Source organism: Ceratotherium simum, chromosome 4 (assembly GCF_057802395.1).
Source record: "Ceratotherium simum simum isolate JZ-2026a chromosome 4, ASM5780239v1, whole genome shotgun sequence".
In the NCBI taxonomy this organism is placed as follows: Eukaryota; Metazoa; Chordata; class Mammalia; order Perissodactyla; family Rhinocerotidae; genus Ceratotherium; species Ceratotherium simum.
In genome coordinates this window covers 93665581-93677606 of record NC_141903.1, presented here as the reverse complement: position 1 = coordinate 93677606, position 12026 = coordinate 93665581, and the positions used below count along the sequence as shown (strand labels likewise).

Here is a 12026-nt window from a genome sequence, read left to right as displayed (position 1 = left end):
AGAGATTACTTTAAACAAGTAAAAACTAATATAACAATTTACATATATAACTAGATAAACAGTTAACAATATGACAATTGACATATATATTACTTATATAACAATATAAACAACTAACTAAACATTAAGATTTTTAACGAAAAATAGAAACAGCAAATACTCTCTCCTCACCTGGACCTGAAAAGGGTGAGCGAGCACATTCATTTCAGATTGTCACCTTCCTTAAACTCACGCAACATTAGAACAGAAATGATATCCCAAATATCCTGCCCCCAAAATCTATTTTGAAAACTATAAACTTGTTCACCATCCTCACAAGTGACTCCTGTCTCTAAATATGCCCCCACGTCCCCGCAAAGCCACAGCACTTCTCTAACACAAGGTGCCTGAGACCCTTCTTCATGTCCTTGTTCCTCAGCGTGTAAATCAGGGGGTTCAGCATCGGGGTGACCACGGTGTAGAAGAGGGCTATGAACTTGCCCTGTTCGTGAGAGTTGCTCTTGGCCGGCTGGAGATACATGAAGATGATGCTCCCATAAAACAGAGCCACGACGGCCACGTGGGAAGAGCATGTGTTGAATGCCTTTCTCCGCCCTTCTGCTGACCTGATCTTCAACACAGCATGGGCAATATGGCCATAGGAGACCAGGATGAGACCCAGAGGCAAGACAACAAAGATAAAGCTGGCCATGTACATCTCCACCTCATTGAAGCTGGTGTCCACACAAGCCAGTTGCATAATGAGGGGCATCTCACAGAGGAAGTGGTCTATGCGATTGTTCCCACACAGCGGCAGGAGCATGGTGAGTGTGGAGCCCACCGTGCTGGTGGTCAGACCCCCGAGCCACGAGACGAAGGCCAGGCTAAGGCAAAGCCGTGGATGCATGATGACAGTGTAGTGGAGTGGCCTGCAGATGGCAGCGTAGCGGTCACAGGACATGACTGCCAGGAGGACACATTCAGTCGCCCCCAGCCAGTGGGAGATATAGAACTGGACCACACACCCTCCATAGCTTATGGTTTTCTGTGGTCCCCAGAGGTTGACCAGGAGTTGTGGGACGACGCTGGTGGTGAAGCTAATGTCCAGGAATGAGAGGTTGGCAAGAAAGAAGTACATAGGAGTGTGGAGGTGCACCTCCACACAGGAGACCAGAATGATCATGCCATTGCCCAAGACAGACACCACATAAAACCCCAAGACAAGGAAGAAGAGGATAGGTTCTAGTGAGGGTCGTGAAGAGAAACCCAGGAGTACAAAGACTCCTGGAGAGCTTGTGTTGGCTATTTCCATCACCACATGCAGCTGGGGGTGGGACTAAAAGGCCACCTGCAGGTGAGTGGGGGGCACAGGATATGAGGCATGAAGTGACTATATCAGTTAGCACACTCTCAACATGAATTTAGACCCATTGCTCTCAAAAGCATCCACCCAGCAGCTCCATTGACGGAATTGCATCACCTTCCTGAAGAACCATTTGTACGGTGTCCTAAAGGACATGGGAACATGTGTACCTGGGGAAAAATGGACAGTCATGCGAAATTCCTGGCATTGATTTCTTACTGTTCTATTACTTTGGTGGCAACATCAACAACCTAAAAGTTGAGTGCTGAGGATTTTGTTGGGTAGAGGATGGCATTTCCTGTGATGAAACACTGCACAGCGTTAAGATTGAGCTTCTTCCTCTCTCGGCTAATGGCCACGTGGAGTCCACCTTGTGTTCCTCTTCCTCTCAGATCCCACAGTTGTCAAAAATTTTTGCTTTCTCATTAAGTACATCCAGATCGCATCACCGCTCACCAGCTCTGCTCCTCATCCTGGCCCATGGCGCCATCATTTATCACCTGAGTTACTGATCTAACATCATAACTCGTCTCCCTGCTTCCCCGTTACGTTCCTTCACAGTATTCTCAGCACAGCAGCCACAAGGTTACAGTGGACATAATGTGACCATCTCGCTCCACAGCTCCACACCCCAATGTCCTGGAACAAGGCTTATAGAGCTTTCCTCCAAGACATGTGCATGCTCACTTTCCCTCCTCCTTCATGTCGTTTTTCAAAAATCACCTTTCAGTGAGCACTCCCTCACAGTGTTATTCAATGTTGAGCACCTTCTGGCTGCCTTCTCCCCTATTCCTGCTTTATGTTTATTCATAGGACTTATCACCATAGAACACATACGGTTCTAATGTATCATGTCTGTTACCTCTCACAGGAGTAGAAATTCCATGGAGCCATGGCCTTCAGTCTACTCTGTCTACTGCTGGTCCCCAGTGCCCAGCCCAGTGTCAGGGACACAGAAGTCCCTTCATCAACAGTCATTGAACGAGCATATTGTGAAACAGGTCGTTAGAATGGTGTGTGGTCCCGGTGGAGGCAGGGCTGGAGAAATATGAGGCATCGTTGAGGGACATGCAGTGCAGTCTCGCAGTGTGTTGTCAGGAAAGAACTCGTGGAACCGTCAGAGTCATGCATAGGTGACCCAGCCTATCCCTTTCTCTTACGAAGGTGGAAGAAAGCAAACCATGACCTAGCAGGGCAAGGAGTGAAGCCAGAAGCCCCCATAGAGGAAAGGGCACAATCTCAGTCTGCTTCAGATGTTCCTGCAAAGTTCTGGAGCCTTTTTTAGTAAAAACATCAAATTTTTAAAATCTTTAAACAAAAAAAAAAAAGGGCCGGCCCCGTGGCTTGGTGGTTAAGTGAGCGCGCTCCACTGCTGGCGACCCGGGTTCGGATCCCGGGCTCACACCGACGCGCTGCTTCTCCGGCCATGCTGAGGCCGCGTCCCACATACAGCAACTAGAAGGATGTGCAGCTGTGACACACAACTATCTACTGGGGCTTTGGGGGAAAAAATAAATAAATAAAATCTTTAAAAAAAAAAAAAAAAATCAAATTTTTTCTTCCCTGTCTTTTAAAAGGAAGCACAAATTCATTATAGTTAGAGTCCATCTAGGTGTGAGGAACAGAGCACCTATAAAGACAACTGTCAACCCTTTAAAATCCCAGGGAGTGAAACTCATCCACCTCTACAGCTGGAAATTCATCAAGCAAAGCAAACTTGAACACATGTACACGAACAGTGTTTTAAAATACATGTACAGTTTCCATCGTGCACATGGAGGAATGGGGCTCTGAGAGCTTCAGGCAGTTGCCGAAATTCACGCACAGAAGCTGTACCGGTGTGGACTTGACTGAGCCAGAATGCTGAGACAATCGTCTCATTTGCACGTAGCAGGCCGGGGCAGCACTGACGCCCTGAGAAAGCACCCAGGGGATGGACTGTGACCCTCTGCAAATCGAGGAGGCGTCGAGAGCTGTCAGAACATGGGTGGTTCCAGAATGCGGATGGGGAGAGAGAAGTGAACGGGGATAGTTCTGTGCAACTGAGTCGTGATACAATAAAGTGACTGCCCCACAGAGAGTCACCTCAGATCAGCTGACGAGGACGTGGAAAAGGAAAAGGCTAACCTGAAGCTCTGCTGTCCCCCGTGGGTGCACGTGTCCCCTCTGTGGAGGTATGGGGACTTTGTCACTCACACATGAAGAAAATGTATGACCTTCACCAAGAGATGGGGACCATCCGTTCAGTCACGTCGTAATAGTTGAGCAGAATTTTTGAGGAAGTGAGACATTTGTGATGATCTGATATCTTTCTAGAAGTGTTCAGTGGCTTACCCGAAGTCCCAGACTGCTCAGGACAAGGACTGGAGCTACACCCAAGACGGCCAGATTCTCAGAACAGAAGTAACACTCCTAGTGAGGAAGAGGTTAGCTCATCCACAGAGGTTCACCAGAACTGTCACGACAAAGTCATTCTTGAAAATGTGACCCCATCCCTAGTCCTGGGCCATTATGACAAAGAAAGAGAGCCCAGTCACAGTTGTGGAAACTTCTTGAGTCCAAATTTTATGAGTCAATCACACCGTCACAAACTCTACCCCTGAATGCAGGCTACCAGCTAAAATGCCCAAGACCCCAAGAAGAGCAAACCAGATTATTGAAATGGGTCAGTGCTCATTGACCTGAATTGGAATTAGCAGAATCTCTGTGATCCCAGTTTATCTGAAATACCACGAAAAACAAACAAATAAACCAAGAATGTCTCTTACCGATGGCGAGCTAGCAGCAGCATCTCCCTGTCTGCAGGGGGAAATGTTGGGTAATGGGCGGTATTTCATTTCAAGGATCGATAAGATCCATGAATGCAGTGCATGTGGCATTAAAGAGTAGGAGAGTAGCCATGGGATTTGGGAAGCCCTAAAAATGTGAGAGATCACCAAGTCATCAATACCGACGTGCTAGATTCTGTTCAAACCTGTGTCTGAAGGACACGTTCTCAAGCTTAAAATCAGAATACGTTTAAATTAGAAAGAAGCACTTATTTTTTCTAAGAAAACTATTAGCAGAAGGAGTGAGGTTGGCTCACAGTGTTTCCAGAACGAGAATATATGCCGACCTCAAAGGACCAGTATGTCACACACCCGTTATAACCACAAGACATTCATTTTATGCCCTGGAGCATTCAGGAGGATGATGCATCAGGGGAGTGAAATTGGAGGGAAAGAAGCTTTTGGGAATTTTTTCCCCCTATTGAATAATTAAAATTTCATTGTAATTTCTATACACACAGAAGTGATTCTTCTTAAGAATAAAACCTTATTTTAGGTTTTTATGATGCCAATTGTTTACAAAACTTAAGAATCATGTCTCTCTATGCAAAGACTTATCATGTGATGGAGAAGAGAGTCTGAAATATTTGCTCATTACAGTTATTTTGGTATTTGCTTTTATAGGTTTTTTTTGAAGTCCGATCATTTTATTATTGGCATACACTACAGTGAGGAACTAACATTTTTCTTAATAGAATGAGTTTATTTTTACACATAACATATAAATTTACCATCATAACCAATTTAAAATGTGTGAATCAGTGGGTTTAAGTGCACTCACAAAATAGTGCCACCATCATCACTATCTAGCTCCAGAACTTTCCATCACCCCCATGGTCCCTTAGGCAGTCGCTTCACATTTGCCTCTTCTCCAGCCCCAGATTTCTGCTTTCTGTCTCTATGGATTAGCCTATTTTAATAGTCCATATAAATGAAATCATACAATTTGTGGCCTTTGTGTTTGGCTTCTTATATTATGATAATGTTCTAAATGTTCCTCCGTGTTGTAGTGTGTGTCAGAGCTTCATTCGTTTTGTATAATGTTCCACTGTGTGACTTTAAGATATTATGTTTCTCTATTCTTCTCTTGATGGACATTTGGCTTATTTGTTGATGGACATTTGGGTTGTTTCCACCTTTTGTCTACTGTGAATGAGCTGCTATGAACATTTCTCTACAAATTTTGTTGGAACACCTGTTTTCAGTTATTTTAGGTATACACCTAGGAGTGGAATTGCTGGGTCATATGTTAATTCTATGTTAACTTACTGTGGAACTGCCAAACTTTTCCACAGTGATTGCACCATTTTATGTTCCTACAAGCACTGTATGTTCCAATTTCTCCACATCCTCACCAATATTTGTTATTTTTTACTTTTTAAAGAAAACATGCACTTATATTGTGACTGATAAACAATAATATACAACAAAAATTTCACAATAAAAAAAATTGTGGTAAAATATACATTAAAAAAAAAAACATATGGCCATCCTACTGGGTGTGAAATGGTATCTCATTGTGGTTTTGATTTGTATTTCAGTAAAAACTACTGATGTAGTTTTTTATGTGCTTTTGGTCACTTTTAGATCTTCTTTGGAGAAATGTCTATTCAAGTCTTTTGTCCATTTTTAATTGTTTTGTTTGTCTTTTTGTTGTTGAGATACGAATTCTTTATATATTCTAATTACTAGAAGCTTTTCAGATAAATGATTTGCAAATATTTTCCCCAACTTTGTGTTGTCTTTTCACTCTTTTAGTAGTACCTTTGGTGAAAAGAAAGTTTTCTTTTAAAACTTTGATGCAGTCCAATTTATCTATTTTTCTTTTTTTCCTCATGTTTTGAGTGTCATATTTAAGGAACCAATATGAAATCCAAGATCATGAAGATTTTCCTCTGTGTTTTATTCTGAGTTTTATAGTTTAGCTCTTATATTTAGGTCATTGATCCTTTTTGAGTTATTTTTTTTTAACATCGTGTAAGATAAGGGTTCAACTTCATTCTTTAGCAGGTGTATGTTCAGTTGTCCCAGCACCATTTGTTGAAGAACTGTTCTTTCCCCATTGAAGAGCTTTGGCACTCCTGTCTGATATCAATTGACTATAGATGTATGAGTTTATTTCTGTACTTCCAATTGTGTTCCACTGAGCTACATGTCTATTGTTATCACACTTTGATTACTGCTGCCATGTAGTAAATTTTGAAATTGGGAAGTGTGAGTCCTCCAACTTAGTTGTTCTTTTTCAATATCGTTTTGCTATTCAGGGTCTGTTGCAATTCCATATGAATCTGAGAATTGGCTTTTCCATTTAAAAAAAAAAAAAAGCCTATGGGATTTTAATAGGCATTGCATTGAATCCATAGATCACTTTGGGCAATATTTCCATCTTAACTGTATTAAGTCTTCCCACTCATAGACATGGGATATCTTTCTATTTATGTAGGTCTTCTTTAATTTCTTTCAGCAATATTTTGTGTTTTCAGTGTACAAGTTTTGAATATTCTTGGTTAAATTTATTCTTAAGTGTTTTGTTTCTTCAGTGCTATTGTAAATAGAATTGCTTTCTTTGTTACCTTTTCAGATTGTTTATTGCTAAATATAGAAATACAACTGAATTTTGTGTTTGGTCTGGTATCCTGTAACCTTGATGAATTCATTTATTAGCTCTGACGGTTTTGTGGATTCTTCAGGATTGTATACGTAAAAGATCACGTCACCTGTGACTAGAGATAGTTTTACTTCTCCCTTTCCATTTTGGAAGTCCTTTGCTTTGGAAGAATTTGCTTGCCTAATTCCTTTGGCTAGAGCTTCCAGCACAATGTTGTATAGAAGTGGTAAAAGTGGGCATCATTGTCATGTTCCTGATTTTAGAGGGTAAGCTTTGAGTCTTTCCAATGGAGTATGACGTTAGCTGTGGGTTTTGTTACATATAGACTTCACTATGTTGAAGAACTTCCCTTCTTGAATTACATCAATTGATTTTTGTATGTTGAGCCATCCTCGCATTTCTGGGATAAATCTCACTTGGTCATGGTGTACAATCCTTTTAAAATGCTGCTGGATTTGGTTTGCCAGTATTTTGTTGAGGATTTTTATGTGTATATTCATAAAGCATATTGGTCTGCGATTTTCTTTAATGTCTATACCAAACAGTGATGTGCCTTTATGTGTCCTATGGGATGACTACTTTACTGGATGATTCTTCTTATCCTTCTAGCAAGGGACCCCGTGATTAATTTACTCTTCAATTGGTATAGTATAAAGAGCCTTGGGATGGCATCTTTACTAAGAATTTGACCTTTGAAATCAGTGAGGACTGGGTTTGTACATTGCACTGGCACTAACTTGTTTAGGCTGTTAGTCAAGCCTCTTAAATTTACTTGTCTTCAGTTTGTTTTTTTTTTTTAATTTTTTGTTTATTGCGGTAACATTGGTTTATATGTCTTCAGTTTTTTGATATGTATTTTAAAGAGTTTGCAGAACATTATTCTGCTTCTTAAGCTGTGTGAAGGTATGACCTGTGTCTGTCATACTTACTGTTATAGTCCCCATTGTCCCATTACATGCCTTGATACTCGGCATGTTGACAACATCCAATACATATTTATTATTATGATTATTAATCAATGAATGAATGATTATGGATCTTGTCTGTTAATCAGAGTATAAAATGGTATCTTTCTAGCTTTATTGAGATATAATTGACATGAAACATTGCATAAGTTTAAGGGCTTCCAACACATGTTTTCTCCCAATACCACCAAGCAATTCTCCAATACCAGCTGGTACATGTCCTTCAAGTCAACTGAATTCTGACACTTCCCCAGCCGTGCTCCTCGGAACTGCAGACCCACCCTTTCTCTGTTCCAGCTCTGCTTCTCTTCAGAGCACTCTCCACTACCTCACATTCTATGTGCTTATTTCCTTATTTTTACATACGTGCCTGCTCCTTTCAGACTGTAAGCTCATGAAGGTAATGATTTGTTGTTCACTTTGTTCCCTCCTGCATCCCCAGTTCCCAGAACATGGTACATAGGTGCTGCTTAATGCAGCATCTATAAATGTATAAATATGCTGGACTAAAGAGCGCAGGACAACGGCCACCAGGGGGATGCAAACAGCCCATGGAAGAAGGAATTCCCACCCTGCTAAAAACAAGTAGCCCTTTCCACAACTTGTCCACCCGAGAGCTGAACAAGCCTGTTGGAAAAGATAATTAGCTTGACTGTGATGATCATTTCACAATGTATACATATATCAAAACATCGTGTTGTATACCTTAAAGGTATGCAATTTTTATTTGTTAATCATACCTCAATAAAGCTGGAAAAAATAACAAAAAAGAGATAAGACTTCACTCTGGGGTCTGCATTTTTTTTCTTTTCTATTTACCTATAATCCTTTACAATCACCCTGCTCCCAAATGTTTGTCATTCACATATCTCCTGCCACCACCTATAGAAACAAGAAATCAAAACGTTGAGAAAGTTATAATGACTTGCTCAAGGTCATTCTTATACATCCTCCCTTTCTGTGTAGAAGTCATTGAGTTACGGAATATTAACACTGTAAGAGAAACTGATTCCCTCAGAGAATTTTTTTTCCCAAATGACACAAATATTACTTTAAGTGATAATTATATTACCCAAGCCTCTTATTTTTTTCATTCATACATTCCTCAAACACCTATGTGGTCACAGTTTTATCTTCAAGTATATTGTTTTATAATTAAAATACTATGTTTTTTGCAGAAGTCTTTAATTCATAAATTTTTTTCTTATTGAAGCTATTACAACAACAAAAAAATGCACTTAGAGCAATGCAGTACATATTTCTAGCCGTTGAGCTTCTCAGAATTTCAGTTTCCATGTACATCACTGAACAAAGCAATGGCTGTGGCCTCCCCCGTCCTGTGGGTCACATTACATGAGGTAGAACATTGAGGAACATTTCAGCTGTTCATCATTTGTTGGTATATTTCGGAAGGTCTCGTCATGCCCCATGGGAGCAGGCAATCTACTCCCAAGATGGCTAAAACTAAGGTAGGGATCCCGAATAGAGGGTCCTAAGTGGAAAAGCAGTTAAGATGCAGTTAAGAAAATGAATGCTGGGCCGGCCCCATGGCTTAGCGGTTAAGTGCACGCGCTCCGCTGCTGGCGGCCCGGGTTCGGATCCCGGGCGCGCACCGACGCACTGCTTGTCCGGCCATGCTGAGGCCGCGTCCCACATACAGCAACTAGAAGGACGTGCAACTACGACATACAACTATCTACTGGGGCTTTGGGGAAAAATAAGTAAATAAATAAAATTATAAAAAAGAAAAAAAAAAGAAAATGAATGCTGTTTCCAATCAGACCCCACTAATTAGAAACACACAGACACACACTCCAAATCTGGGTATGGATTTGAAACCTGGCTGCTTCTTAAAATGGGAAATCCTTAGGTGAATAGTGGCAGGGATTTCTATTTTTAAGGATGGTGATGGACTCTTAGAGAAGATGGAAAGACAAACTAATAACCAGTAATTATGCTTGTTGTTTTTCCATAGTGCATGTAATTTTATGTTTTAGAAGAGAATGCATGCTAGTGTGATGTTTTCATGTGAAGTAACTCCTGTGGAACACTGCTGACCCGAGGAACGGCACATGGGAAGGACTGGCTTATGTCCTTCCTCCCCGGGAGGAAAGTGGCACAGAAAACCCCCAAGTGGATCATTAGTTCTGGCAGATATATTTCGCTCTGGACTTTCCACTTTTTATCATTTGTACTTTGAGAATCCATAACACCTCAAAGAGACACGTGAATTGATCTGTAAGTTTGTAATTTATGCAAACCTGAAATTTTCAGTATCAGTGAAATCCTCAAGTTTAACCTGCTCCACACTCCATAAAGGAATAGATTGTTTAACATTTCAAGTTAATCTAAACTACAGCCTGAAATGAGTTGTTCCTTCAGCCTCTTGTCACCCTTGTGACATTGAAGCCTCCATTGGATGAAGAATGGCCTTAATTTGACAAACAAGGACTTTCAATTCAATGACTATTGGCCTAGATTTATTAAAATACTCCATATATTCAAAAGAAAATTACAGAGAAGGATATGTAAAATATGTAGGGAATTTACAAACAAAAATTTCCTCAGATAATCAGTGGAGGAGTAATTGTCCTTTATCAGTTGGGAGCGACCTGCATTGGAGCTGGGAGAAGACCAAGAGCTTCACCACTGGCAGCCTGAACCCGCCTCCCGCTCACAGCAGTGGACACGCTGTTACTGGGAAAATCAGAACATAAGTGACCAGGAGGTAACTCTCTTTCTTTCTTTCCATTCCCCCTACAGATCAAAGAAATACACTTTTAATTTTTTTTCTTTGTGTTTGTGCTTGTGAGTGAATGTGTGTGACAAGCTGTGATGGAAACTGTGAGTGTTAGTTTGCTGGGACAACCACAACAAAACACCATGGACTGGAAGGTTTAAACAACAGAAGTTCATTTCTCACAGTTCTGAAGGACAGAAGTCCTAGACCAAGGTGCCATTAGGGTTGGTCCGTCCTTTGCTTGCAGGCAGCAGCCCTCTCTCTGTGTCCTCACATGCTCTCCTCTATGGGTGCGTGTCCCAGGTGTCTCTCTGTGAGTCAGAATCTCCTCTTTTTATATGAACATCAGTCGGATTGGATTAGGGTCCACCCTAACGGCCTCATTTCAACTTCATCACCTCTTTAAAGATCCTACTTCCAAATACAGTCACATTATAAAGTACTGTGGGGTTAAGGCTTCAACATATGCATTTTGGGGGACAAAATTCAGCCCATAACACTGTGATTTGATGTTCAATGTCTTAAGAGAAAAATATTCACTTGTTAGTTCTTTTTTTTCTTTATTGAAGAATGATTGACAAATAAACATAGTATATATTTAATGTGTACGATGTTATGTTTTGATATACATACACATTGTGAAATGATGCCCCCAGTCAGGCTAATTAACCTATCTGTTACCTCACATATTTACCTTTTGTATGTGTGTGTGAGGTGAGAATATTTAAGATTTACACTCTTAGCAGATTTCAAGTACACAGTACAGGATTGTTAACTATAGTTGCCATGCTGTACATTACTTCCCCAGAACTTATTCATCTTACAGCTGAAAGCTTGTGTGCTTAGACTTCAATTAGCTCTGATGAGATCTAAGCCTCCTATTTATACAAGCAATACAGGAAGGATGACGTCACAGAGGCCACCTCTCAGCCTAGCATGTCACCTCTTACATTCCTTTCAGACACACAGCCATCCTCAGTACTTGAAGAAATGAACTTTACATAGACAGATGCATGATATGTGTGTGCACAGGTGCATACACTCACACACACAAACACACCTATTATGTTTGCCTGGCCCCTTCGCCAAAATGCAGAGTTCAGTATCTGACTATGATTCAGTCTGTCTATAGAACACCAAAAACACTTTTCTCACGCAACAAACCCTGTCAGAGCACCTCGGTGCTTTGGCAAAAACAAAAGCAGGACACCACTTGGCTCAGTTAATTATTTGATTGCTTTGCCTAACTGACAGAAGTTCTTATTGAATTAACTGAGGTTTAAAGTAAGAATGCTGAGGAATCTCCATAGTCCCAGGTCCCATAGTGTTTTCCATAGTGGCTGTATCAGCTTACATTCCCACCAACAATGCACAGGGTTCCCTTTTCTCCACATCCTCACCAACACTTATTATCTCTTGTCTTTCTGATAACAGCCGTTCTAACAGTTGCCAGGTGCTATCTCATTGTGGTTTCGATGTGCATTTCCCTGATGGTTAGTGATGTTGAGCACTTTTTCGTGTACCTGTCAGCCAATGCCTGCAT

The 12026-nt window shown here is 41.0% G+C and overlaps 1 protein-coding gene across 1 annotated transcript; it reads right to left on the bottom strand.

Annotated features, from left to right (window-relative positions):
- Positions 1-331: 331 nt before the first annotated feature.
- OR2C3 (olfactory receptor family 2 subfamily C member 3) lies at positions 332-1291 on the bottom strand. The gene has a single exon (XM_004420549.2). It carries the CDS (start codon positions 1289-1291, stop codon positions 332-334), a length of 960 nt encoding a protein of 319 aa, XP_004420606.2.
- Positions 1292-12026: the final 10735 nt, after the last annotated feature.